Genomic DNA, 11,127 nt, shown 5'->3' with positions numbered 1-11,127 from the left:
AATTATTCATCCGTGCGTTAGGGGGCGCTGAGACCCAGTGCATTGCGCATCACCAGCGAAGAAGACTGGAAACAACACGCGAACTGGCAGCAGTTTTGGATGCTTCTAACGAGAACAAGTAATCTCATATTTAAAAAAAGATGTCAGCTCATGTCTAGATATATAGTAACGCTGTGATACAAACTGAATCTATGCGCCTTGTATAGAAGATTTATTAATGTCACTGCTATAATGACACTGAATGAATATTAGTTACTAAATCAAAATAATGTATTTTCACAATAACACATAAGAATTAACATCAAAACGCACTGTTGTTGTATATTATTCCACCCAGGAAAACTTGTGAGTCGTCATGCATGTTTGTCGGCGGTGTGTGAGTTTGTTGCTCTCGAGGCCTTTATCTGCAGCTCTCCAGCAGTCGACACGCGCACTGCATCAGCGCTCACATCTCACACTGCTGCAGCATAGCACCAGACACACACTCTCATGGAGACACTTCACGGACGACCAAGCTGCTTCGCCAGATGTCTATAATAAGATTGATCTTGCGCAGAAAGAAGTTGTGCCATTCAATTCTGACGTGCATCGAATAGGTAAGTAAAGGCCTGTATTATATCTACTTGCTTGTGAATCCCTGATTGAATTGTCATGCTCATCATCTGTCTTGTTTTCTGTAGATTTGGATGCAGCTGTGCATCCCTCACCGCTTCAGGAAATCAGCGAGGAGGAAGCAGTCCAGATCCAAGTACCTTCTGCCCTTCCGCCAGAATCTTCCACACTCAGACCTTATGTAGATAAATCAGAAACTCTCAGCAAACTGGTTCAGCTTGGTGTGTCTCATATCTTAAGAAAGTTATGTTGAATTATTCTATATTTGTCTAATCTTTTGGTCATTTTCCAGGTGTCAACCTCTGGAAACTAGAACAGAGACCCAATGTGGGTTCCATGCTGGTTAGACTTGATTTCCATGCCGATGTTGCACCCAGACTACTCTTCCTCAAAGATCTGGGAGTTGAAGAGTCTAAACTGGGCCAACTGCTCACCAAGAACCCCTTCATCTTCACAGAAAGCCTGGACAACCTTGAAGCCAGGTCAGAAAGAGAATATATACATATATAAAATACACTGTAGTGTAAAACTTAAGTAATGTGACATTTTCTTATAAAGGTTACCTTATCTCTTTTGTCTGTTCATTTTAAGGGTGTCCTACTTGAAATCAAAGAAGTTCAGTAAGCAGTCTGTGGCTGCTATGTTGAGCAAAGCTCCATACCTGCTTAACTTCAGTGTTGAGAGGCTCGACAACCGGCTTGGATTTTTTCAGAAGCAGTTGGGACTCAGTGCTGAGAAGGTGAAGTGGAATTACATATCATTTTTTTTATAGAACAAAAAAGAATCGCTCCTTATATTCTTATAAATATTTTTTGTTTGTTTAAACCAATAATGAAGTGATTTTTACCTGATTTTCATACTGGCCTTTAGTGTTGTTATCATGATTTTTGCTTTAGATCCGAGATGTTGTGACTCGCCTACCAAAACTACTGTGTGGCAGTTTAGAGCCAATTAAAGAGAATCTAAAGGTCTGCCACTTTGTTGATTTGTTTTTTCTTCATTATATATGTTTATATTTTTTTTATTGTAATATTAAATGTGACAGGAATTCATATATTTCTCTCATTCAGATTTGTGAACTGGAGTTTGGATTTCGTGGAAATGAAATCCAGCATATTGTGACCACAGTTCCTAAAGTTCTAATAGGCAATAAAAGAAAACTCACCCAAATATTTGACTTCGTTCACAACACCATGGATGTTCCACACTCACTTATTGCAAAGTTCCCACAGGTACATATTATTTAGTCCTTTCAAAATGGTTTGGTTCGAAGCCCTATGAATGCAAATGCACTTTAGAGTTTATTTATAAATTTGGAGTTGTGATTGTATGAACAGATAGTATAATTTAACTGAGACCCTTTGCATAGTATTTTTCTTCTGTCAGATAAGAGCAATAACTGGTGTATTAAATGTTAAATCTAAATTTTCCATGCAGTGTAATATGCGAGTTCACTTGGTACTGTGCAACATGCTAATTTTTATTTTTTTGACTTTCACAAAGGTCCTTAATGCCAAATTCCTTCGCATCCGGGAGCGACACTTGTTTCTAGAGTACTTAGGCCGGGCTCAGTACCAACCGTCTCAACCCAACTACATCTCCTTGGATCGCTTGGTGTTCTTGCCTGATGATGTCTTCTGCTCAGAAGTAGCATTAGCCACTCTTGAAGACTTTGAAAGATTTCAGAAAACGTTGTAAATGTTCAGAATAAATGGAATTAAGTTTAATAGTTGGGTTGTATGAACATAGTTTTACAAATAAACATTGCAAAGTTAAATTAGCTATAGTACCAGTTCATCATTTGTACTGTGATGATATACTCCATTTTAATGGGAGGTTGAAAATGACCCTTGGTTTACATGTGTAAGTCAAATTATACAGGTCGAGATCTAAAACCAAATTTGCCACACATGAATTAAGCGAAAAGCTGTAAAATTCAGATTCCCCCCATCTTTTTTTGTGTATTTTTGTGAATGTTAAGTTATTAATCTCAGATAAAAAAAAAATAGGCCTAGGCCCTCTTATTTACATGTCCGGCCCCCTCAGATTTGTGATTGCTTAAAAAAAACTTAAGCCTTTATCACACTTTCGCGTTCGAAAAGCGGAAGATTCCAATAGTGTCGAGGGGCCATTCACATGTCGCGCCTAAAAACGCGAGGAAAACGCTCGGCGCGTCGCTTTCTCCTTTTTTCAAAGTGTTCAGCTTGCGCGCTATGCTTGCGTTCCCATGGCTTATGGTTTGCTAAGCAACCTAGACCCGTGCTTTCCATGAAGATGCGGAAGTTTCAGCAAAGGATAAATGGATTTCCAGCACTAAAAACCGCTTGCGCTCTGCTACTAAATTTATTTAACATGTACAGCTATAATCGGCTGAGCTTTCAATGCTGTTACGTGAAGGGATGTATTGGTTGTACATCTTCTAAAGACACCAATCTCAGTTTACAACATTTATGTATTATGAAACCAAGGAATATGTTGTCAAGATATGCGTATGTCACTTAAACAGAAGCGAGCGAGCCATACGTGTATAGGCAATTCTTCACAGTCTGATCACCTTATTTTATTACAGAACAGCGAGAAAACTATACAAACAACATATCACATTAAAACGCATTAGAATTAGCCAAAGCTTAAACATTACGACTGAAGGCTGTAGCCTATAGACGGATTAAATTAAAGGTTTAGGGCAAACTTGTATTAAATATAATGCTCACATTTTTCATGCGCTAACTTTGATTTAAATAAAGAAATATTTCCAGCCCATAGACGATAAATAAAAATAAGCTTGATCATTTTAATGGAGTAATATTCTCCGTAATTGCGTGCAATGATTTAATGGCCTTTAACACGTGAACAAAAACTCAGGTTAATCACAATAAATATAATGAAAAAATTAAATTAAATCAGTCCCGAGTATTCCTCTGGCTGTAACTTGAGCCGCGTGCTCGTGCTCGCGCGGACGCGAGTATAAACCAGGTAGTGTCAGCAGTGGCGCCTCCAGGATTTTTTTTTTATGGGGTGGCCGAAAGGGGCCAGTAAAAATGTTAGGGAGGCACTGGCACAATAATCCAATGGCAGACAATATTTTTTTGGTTGGTTGGGGGGGCCAATGTCATTTTAGGGGTGGCCGTGGCCCCCCCTTGGAGGCGCCACTGAGTGTCAGTGACGTTTATCCGTGCATTTAAAAATGCAAAGTGTGAAGAAAAAGAAATCATTATCCGATTTTTATTGTGCGTAATCAAGCTGTAGTTTGGGAAGTGTTGGGAAGGTTACTTTGGAAATGTAATAGGTTACAGATTAAGTTACCCATACTTAAAATGTAATAAGTAGTGTAACTTTTCAATTACTTTATTAATGTAACTGATTACTTTTCTAAATTTGTAATGTTTTCAACTGTTAATCATTTTCAAACATGTAAAGCAGGCAGAGCCGTACCATGACTGAGGTGAGACCCTTGAGCAGGGCACCAAACCCCCAACACGTGTGTGTAAGTAAGTGTGTGTAAGTGTGTAAAAAGGGTTTTGTTTTACACGACCACTTGAGACCATTTTAAGAAGACCCTAAAGAATCATACCAACTTGTGGAAAATGGGCATTCGATGTCCCCTTTGAAGCACAGCCACCACAAAATCAGACTTACTTTAAGATCATTCTGAGGTTAAAATAACTATCATAATAATATCAGAAAAATAACTAGCTATGATACTGTTTTTTTAAATCAAATCTTTGCATAGCTATGACAGGAAACACTGCAATCTAACGATGCCTTAGAAAAAAAGACAGTTAATCTTAAAAAAATAAGCCCATATAGGAAATACGTATAAGAGTTATCGGATAAGCATGTTATAAACTTCTGAAACATTGGTGTTTCATATTTTAGAGCAGTCACTGCAATTTATGAAAGAAATCTATTAAATCTGTATATGGGAGTGTGTGTGAAAAAAATCAGATGTAACCCCCTTTGCAATCCTTAACATTTTCATAAGTAACTGTAATTTAATTACACTTTTTTTTTTTTTTAGTAACTGTAACTAATTACAATTATTTTTATTTTGTAATTAAATTACGTAATTCCGTTACATGTAACTATTTACTCCCCATCACTGATTATTTATTTAAGTGTTAGGCATTTTATTCCAAAAGTGTTTAAAATGTCATTTTTATCATAGACTGAAGACCATTTTGGACACTATTAGAAATATTTAACAGAGAGATTAAATAAAATAGTGAGAATGTGGGGGTGGGGGGTGGATATGGAAAACTCTAAATCTTTCTATAAAAAAAAAAAGTGACAGCCAATGACCCCACGCATGCTGAGAAAAGCTGATTGCGTAATCACCGGACGAGACGTCACGTATCCCACAATCCTGTGCGACTTTCCCAGTGAACAGAAATGGCGTCGAGGGCACCAGGTAAAATGTTGTTATTTGTGTGAGCGCTTTGGAAAATTGCGAGCGTATGAATTTGTTGCCATCATTTTAAAGAGTTATTTTACCACCTCTATGATTTCTGTGCTATTCGAATGACGTTTATTGTCGAGGTTGTTAGTTTTGTGATGTAAATCACTGATGTCCTCTACTGTGTGTCCCCGTATTCGCCAGCGGGCTGTAACGTTACCACTCAAAATATGACTATGCTCTCTTTCCATCCCCACGTAACTGTCCATTTATGTCCTAATTATTGTAAACGATGCATTAGGAAGAATGAAATGCTCCGTGATTCAGTCATTGATGGTTAACTGGGAGTACAAGCGGTTAACTGAATCTCATGTCAGCTGTGATATGTTCATCGGTGATTTTTCTGCTATAATAACCCTATTCCCACCTGTCATAACTTAAGTTCCAGATCCGTTAACCACAGCATACGTTTAAGTCAGGTTGCTTTAAGGTGACACTAACATTTCAGAATACTTGACTCGTTACTTATCTCTAATTTTGGATGTTATGTCCTGTCCCTGTACAGCTGCAACCAGCAGGCTCTTGGTGGGCTTCAGGAAGTGGTACTACAATGCATGCGGTTTCAACAAAATTGGTAAGCAGTGCTTTCTCTTTACCATGCAGACAATGCATTGTTTAGAACTTGTGACCTTCATGGACTGATATTTACATTGAAAACAATTTACAAATGTACCAATTTCTGTGTCATATAGGCTTGATGCGGGATGATACCCTCCATGAGGACAGTGATGTGAAAGAAGCCGTTCGTCGACTCCCAGAACAAGTTTACAATGACAGAATGTTCCGTCTCAAGAGAGCTCTGGATCTTTCAATGAAACAACAGGTTCTTCCCAAGGATCAGTGGACTAAATTTGAGGAGGTGAGAAAGCATGTCAGCTGAATGTATTTTAATTTCAGCTGCGTTTTCTTTCAGTGTAGTGTGCATAAATATATTTTTATTATGACCCAAAGAGTTTTAGACAGTGTTCCAGTTTTTTAACATCAGATATTTTTGTAATGAGAATCTCATATTTTAAGTGATCAGTTGGAGTACAAACATAGATTTTAGGAAAAGCATGCATGCTGCTCTTTTTCATATAGTAGAAGTGAATATGGACAGACACTGAGTGTCTTGAATGAAAAACATGTTTGCACATTTTTCTGTATTTTATTCACCTGGGTTTGGAAAATACGAGACATTTGGAGTTAATGTATGTTAAATGTATGTGTTTGTTAATGTACATCTATTTAAACCTCTGCTTCAAATGTTTTTCACAATTAATATTGTTCTTTGTAGGATGTGCATTACATTGAGCCCTATCTGGAGGAGGTTATTCGTGAAAGGAAGGAAAAGGAGGAGTGGGCAAAGAAGTAGGATGAGTGTGAAGAGACTGAAGCACCTCTTTGGTGTGATATCTCGTGTCTTGTATTTAAGAGAAAATGTATTATGTGAGTCCCTATACTTATTAAAATTTCCTTTCTGACGTAACTCTTCACGTGCCTGTTTTTTCCCCCTTTAAATGGAAAAAAGTCATGACAATTTTGTAGTCACTGAATCTTTCAAAGACTGTTTAATGGGGTTACAGTAGACTCCAAAGATAAGCCCATTTGTTTGAAAACAAATAAAAACAAATGCACAAGATACAGTATATGTAAAGTGATTAACATATTTTACAAGACACAAGTAAAATTTCATAACTACAGTTTACCTTAAACCGTCTTCACTATTCACCAGTTACAAAAGTACAATCGCACAAATAAATCCTGTTATGCATTTACAGCTGTAAATACTTTGAATTCTTTATTGCACGCCTTAATATAGATTACACAATTACATGCCTATGTATTAGTTCCTTCACATGTGCTGTGGATTTATTAAAGTCACTAGCTCTTTAAATTTATGTAGAAAAAATGCAGAGTATTGAAATAAAGAGTATTGTAAATATGTAATGGCATTCAAGTTTTATGAACATGTCAGTGATACCAATACTGGTACTGAAATACTCAGTATAAGTTGTGTTAATGCTTTACGAATAAGTATATGTTATGCATTAATTATTTTAAATGCTTTATAGAGTAAGTATTAATCACATCTATTATTGCATTATTTCCGCCTATAAGTTTGGTAAGATTTTTATTTTCAATTGCTCAAGGCTGCATTTATTTGATCAAATACTGTGACAGTAATTTAAGTTCAATTTAAAATAACTTTTCTATTTGAAAATATTAATTTTATTCCCGGGATGGCAAAAGTGAATTTTTAGCACTCTCACTCCATCATTCTTTGCTCTCTCCTTTGGGTAACACTGTTGACTGTGTCAATGAAGTTTCCTATGACACTGTTGAAGGAGTGCAGCATGGACACTCCCAGCTCATTGCTCGTCTCATTGATGTCAGGATCATAGGCTCCAAGTAATGGCGTGCAGACATCTATATGTCCTTTTCCCTCCCTCGCTAAGATGCCAACAAGTTCGGTCTTGGCTTGTTGGTACTTCTCCGTGTCATAATTTGTCAGCATCCTATCATCCAGTGGATAGGTTACACCTTCAGGATAACAGTCACGAGGGACAGGCAGCTCAACATATCTGAGACAATGTAATACAATCAAATTACAAGAAAAAATAGAACAAATAGATATCACTGAACACATGGTTTTACTGTACCTCAATGCAGGAAAACCCAGAGCCAGCATACTGAAAAGAAGGCGCAGCGCAGCTGTGCTCAGTGGATTACCCAGGATCTTCAATTCCTGTAGCCCATGACAGGGTGTCAGTGCTTGGGTGAGCAGATCCAGTTTATCATCATCCAGTCCACACTCCTCCAGACACAGACTAGTGAGTGTGGCACAACAGCGATGCAGAAGCTTCCGGAAGGTGTTGGGGAAGAGGTCGGCTACCTCATGACCGCTCAGGTCCAGCTTTACTATGTGCTCACTGTGCAGGCTGTTGGCAAAGTAGGCCATGTCCACTGTGTTAAGACTGCAGTTCGCTAACTCAATACACTGCAGTGGCGTGTTCAGTGGACTGGCAAATCAAACAGATTAGAGTTACTCAAAACAAGCGTTTAGGAATGATCTCAAGATTAAGCATAAAAACTGCAACAGTGCAATTTTCACTAAACTCTGTTAACATGTTGGTAACACATTAATGTTATATAATATCACGTATATTAATATAACAAAAACAGTGTAAACTAAATTTGATAGAATGCAGCACTGGGATCTCAATTAATTGAGTGATTCACTGGGCAATACACTTTTTTGCAACTCTACTCCACATCTAGAAGTCTCATACTAACCAAGCCTCCATTTATTTGATCAAAAATACAGTAAAATTGTAATATTGTAAAATATTATTAAAATTGAAATGAACTCTTTTCTATTTTAATATTTTTAAAATGTAATTTATTTCTGTGATGGCAAAAGCTGTCACATGATCCTTCAGGAATCATTCTAAATATAATTACTTGCTGCTCAAAAAAACATTTGCTTTATATTTCCATTATCAATGATAAAACTGTCGTGCTGTTTATTTTTTTTTATTTGTTTATTTATTTGAAGTCTTTCATTATAAATGTCTTTACTGTCACTTTTTATCAATGTAATGCACCCTTTCTGAAAAGAAGCATTATTTCGTAAAATAAATTAATTAAATCACTGACCTCAAAATTTTGAACAGTAGTGCATACATAGTACAAATCTATTGGATACAACAGGAAATGTATAGCAAAGTTCACAATCCATTAGAAGTCTCAGGTACCAAAACAAAATCTGACCCATAAGATACCATAAATCACTCTGTTAATATACACCTATGAGATGTGCTGTTTTGACTGTTATAAGACACCCGTGCTGCTATTTACAGTCAATATAGAACATATTGTGTTGCCAGAGTCATGTCCTGGCCTACTTCAGGTTTGCAATGGGACAGCTGTCTGCAGTCAAGCACAACACAACAAACAGAGAGCCATCTGAACAACAACAACAACAACAACATGCTAGACAACATGACTTGATATTAAACAGTTGATTAGACTGTAAAACCGTCAAATAAGGGTGTCAGAACTTATATTTAAATTAAAAAGGTACCTTGTGGTAACTACCATCCAAAAGGCTGGGGTCAGTAAAAAATGTCTATCGTGGTTTCCAGAAAAATATTAAGCAGCACTGTTTTCAACCATGATAATAAGAAATGTATCTTGAGCACCAAATCAGCATATTAGAATGATTTCTGAAGGATCATGCAACACTGAAAACTGGAGTTCAAAAATTCAGCTTTGCCATATCACAGCAATAAATTAAATTTTAAAATATGTGACCCTGGACCACAAAACCAGTCATATGGGTACATTTTTTTTTTATTGAGATTTATACATCATCTGAAACCTGAATAAATAAGCTTGTATAAATACTTAATAAATAAGATTGTTTGTTATGACAATATTTGGTCGAGATATAACTATTTCTAATATTTTATTTAGCTTGGTACATTATGTTTGTTGTTTGAAAATTTGGAATCTGAGGGTGCAAAAAAAATCTAAATATTGAGAAAATCGCCTTTAACGTTTTCCAAATTAAGTTCTTAGCAATGCATATTACTAATCAAAAATTAAGTTTTGACATTTTCGGTAGGAAATTTACAAAATATCTTCATGTAACTTGATCTTTACTTGACATCCTAATAATTTTTGACAAAAGAAAAATCAATCATTTTGAGCCATACAATGTAGTGTTGACCATTGCTACAAATATACCCATGCTACTTATGACTGCTTTTGTGATCCAGGGTAACATATAATCAAAACAGAAAAGTTATTTTAAATTTAATAAATTGTGTTAATATTTCATAAATGTGTATAACATTTCAAAAATGTGTATGAGTTTAAATGGCAACTGTGGTCACATTATGGTTTTATAGTCTTTACCTCAGCAGTTTCCTCAGATGACCTGTAAGTGTGGAGAACCCCAGATTGAGCTCTCTCAGTTCAGACAGTTTGCTCATCAGCTCACCCAGAACTCCCATGAGTCCCTCGTCCTCCAGACCCAATCTGTGTACATTCAAAGCCTGTGCAGGAAACGTGAGCGAGCGCAGCTTTGGGAACTTCAGCTGAGAGAGCAGTACCTCAATGTGTGGAGCCTCCAGATGTACATTGTGCACCACTTCCAGCTTCTGCAGGCCATGTGATTCCACCAGCTTCAGAAGGTAAAAGAGGTTCCTGAGGCTCAGCGAATCCACACGCAGACATACGAAGTTCAGTTTTAATGGGCAGTGTCTGCGCAGCAACAGAGCCTGAGCCACCACCTCATAGTTCCGTCCAGTAACAAATGCATCCAAGCGCACATCTACCTCCACATCAAACGCTGATGGTGCTGCTTGGCCGGCCTGCATGGACACCATACTCTCGTAGCACATGCGGGTAAGTAGTTCAGTTCTTGCCCAACGACCAAGAGTCCGTCTACAGGGACAGACCTGGTTTTCTATGTCTTGCAGACTGATTAGATCCACCACACGTAACATTTTTGCATACGTGCTTGGAGCTTGAATCACATAGTCCCTCAGACCTGAGAGAATGGCCTCCAGACAGAGCCTGCAGGTGCGGGATGTGAGATCGTCTGGACAGTCCACTGTCCTGCCTAATAGTTTGCGCAAGCTGAGCTCTGTCAGAGGCCACGTCTGGACCAAGTCGTGGAGCATTGTGGCCTCCTCACACAGATAGCTGGCTTTGAAGAGGATTGGGTAGAGATTGTAAGACAAGCAATGGAGGTTCTTACATGCATTTGGGCCGGTTTGAACGAAGCTCTCGGCTGCTAGGAACTTCAAGCTCTTCATGGCTGTGTTTGTCAGCTCCCAAGATCAAGGAATCTTCTTAGAGCTGTCAGCCTTTAGGAGATATGGAGTGTTTCTTCTGCTCTCTTTCAACCAACATATACATGTGCGTCAATCCAAGAACAGAAGAATGCTGATCGAGAGCATGAGGAGGGAGGTAGTCGAGAGGGGGTTTGTTATTTATAGAAGCAGCTGTCTCATACTCATGACTAACAGGCAGAGGTTAAATAGCTATTAGATTTTGGACGGCTGGAA

The 11,127-nt window shown here is 37.7% G+C and overlaps 3 protein-coding genes across 4 annotated transcripts; 2 read left to right on the top strand and 1 right to left on the bottom strand.

The window, feature by feature from the left end:
• The first annotated feature begins 36 nt into the window (after nt 1-36).
• LOC306885424 (transcription termination factor 3, mitochondrial-like) lies at nt 37-2,407 on the top strand. Its single transcript, XM_079441923.1, has 8 exons — nt 37-118; nt 338-596; nt 681-833; nt 905-1,094; nt 1,204-1,351; nt 1,509-1,580; nt 1,683-1,844; nt 2,116-2,407. Exons 2-8 carry the CDS (start codon nt 356-358, stop codon nt 2,308-2,310), a joined length of 1,161 nt encoding a protein of 386 aa, XP_079298049.1. The 5' UTR covers nt 37-118; nt 338-355; the 3' UTR covers nt 2,311-2,407.
• Nucleotides 2,408-4,936: 2,529 nt separating this feature from the next.
• LOC306885652 (cytochrome b-c1 complex subunit 7-like) lies at nt 4,937-7,660 on the top strand. Its single transcript, XM_079442322.1, has 4 exons — nt 4,937-5,023; nt 5,574-5,642; nt 5,761-5,927; nt 6,345-7,660. Exons 1-4 carry the CDS (start codon nt 5,005-5,007, stop codon nt 6,420-6,422), a joined length of 333 nt encoding a protein of 110 aa, XP_079298448.1. The 5' UTR covers nt 4,937-5,004; the 3' UTR covers nt 6,423-7,660.
• On the bottom strand, nt 6,594-11,026 carry LOC306885650 (leucine-rich repeat-containing protein 14B-like). Of its 2 annotated transcripts, none has more exons than XM_079442320.1 (3): nt 9,971-11,026; nt 7,711-7,989; nt 6,594-7,632 (listed from the first exon to the last, which is right to left on the bottom strand). In XM_079442320.1, the coding sequence occupies exons 1-3, from the start codon at nt 10,873-10,875 to the stop codon at nt 7,317-7,319; spliced, it is 1,500 nt and encodes a 499-aa protein (XP_079298446.1). In that variant the 5' UTR covers nt 10,876-11,026; the 3' UTR covers nt 6,594-7,316. The 2 variants fall into 2 exon arrangements, with proteins under 2 accessions (XP_079298446.1, XP_079298445.1); XM_079442319.1 differs by having other exon boundaries at nt 7,711-8,070; nt 9,971-10,996.
• Nucleotides 11,027-11,127: the final 101 nt, after the last annotated feature.

Source organism: Barbus barbus, assembly GCF_936440315.1.
Source record: "Barbus barbus genome assembly, chromosome: 19".
Taxonomy (NCBI): Eukaryota; Metazoa; Chordata; class Actinopteri; order Cypriniformes; family Cyprinidae; genus Barbus; species Barbus barbus.
Note: the sequence above shows the minus strand (reverse complement) of the source record. Positions and strands in the feature narration are given on the sequence as shown.

Coding starts and splice junctions, on each gene's coding strand:
- LOC306885424 (XM_079441923.1), top strand. CDS start 356: ATGCATGTTTGTCGGCGGTGTGTGAGTTTGTTGCTCTCGAGGCCTTTA. Junction 1,095..1,203: donor CTGGACAACCTTGAAGCCAG/GTCAGAAAGAGA, acceptor GTTCATTTTAAG/GGTGTCCTACTTGAAATCAA. Junction 1,845..2,115: donor TTATTGCAAAGTTCCCACAG/GTACATATTATT, acceptor ACTTTCACAAAG/GTCCTTAATGCCAAATTCCT.
- LOC306885650 (XM_079442319.1), bottom strand. CDS start 10,875: ATGAAGAGCTTGAAGTTCCTAGCAGCCGAGAGCTTCGTTCAAACCGGC. Junction 8,071..9,970: donor CATCTGAGGAAACTGCTGAG/GTAAAGACTATA, acceptor TTGATTTGCCAG/TCCACTGAACACGCCACTGC. Junction 7,633..7,710: donor CTGGGTTTTCCTGCATTGAG/GTACAGTAAAAC, acceptor ACATTGTCTCAG/ATATGTTGAGCTGCCTGTCC.
- LOC306885652 (XM_079442322.1), top strand. Junction 5,643..5,760: donor ATGCGGTTTCAACAAAATTG/GTAAGCAGTGCT, acceptor TGTGTCATATAG/GCTTGATGCGGGATGATACC. Junction 5,928..6,344: donor AGTGGACTAAATTTGAGGAG/GTGAGAAAGCAT, acceptor TGTTCTTTGTAG/GATGTGCATTACATTGAGCC.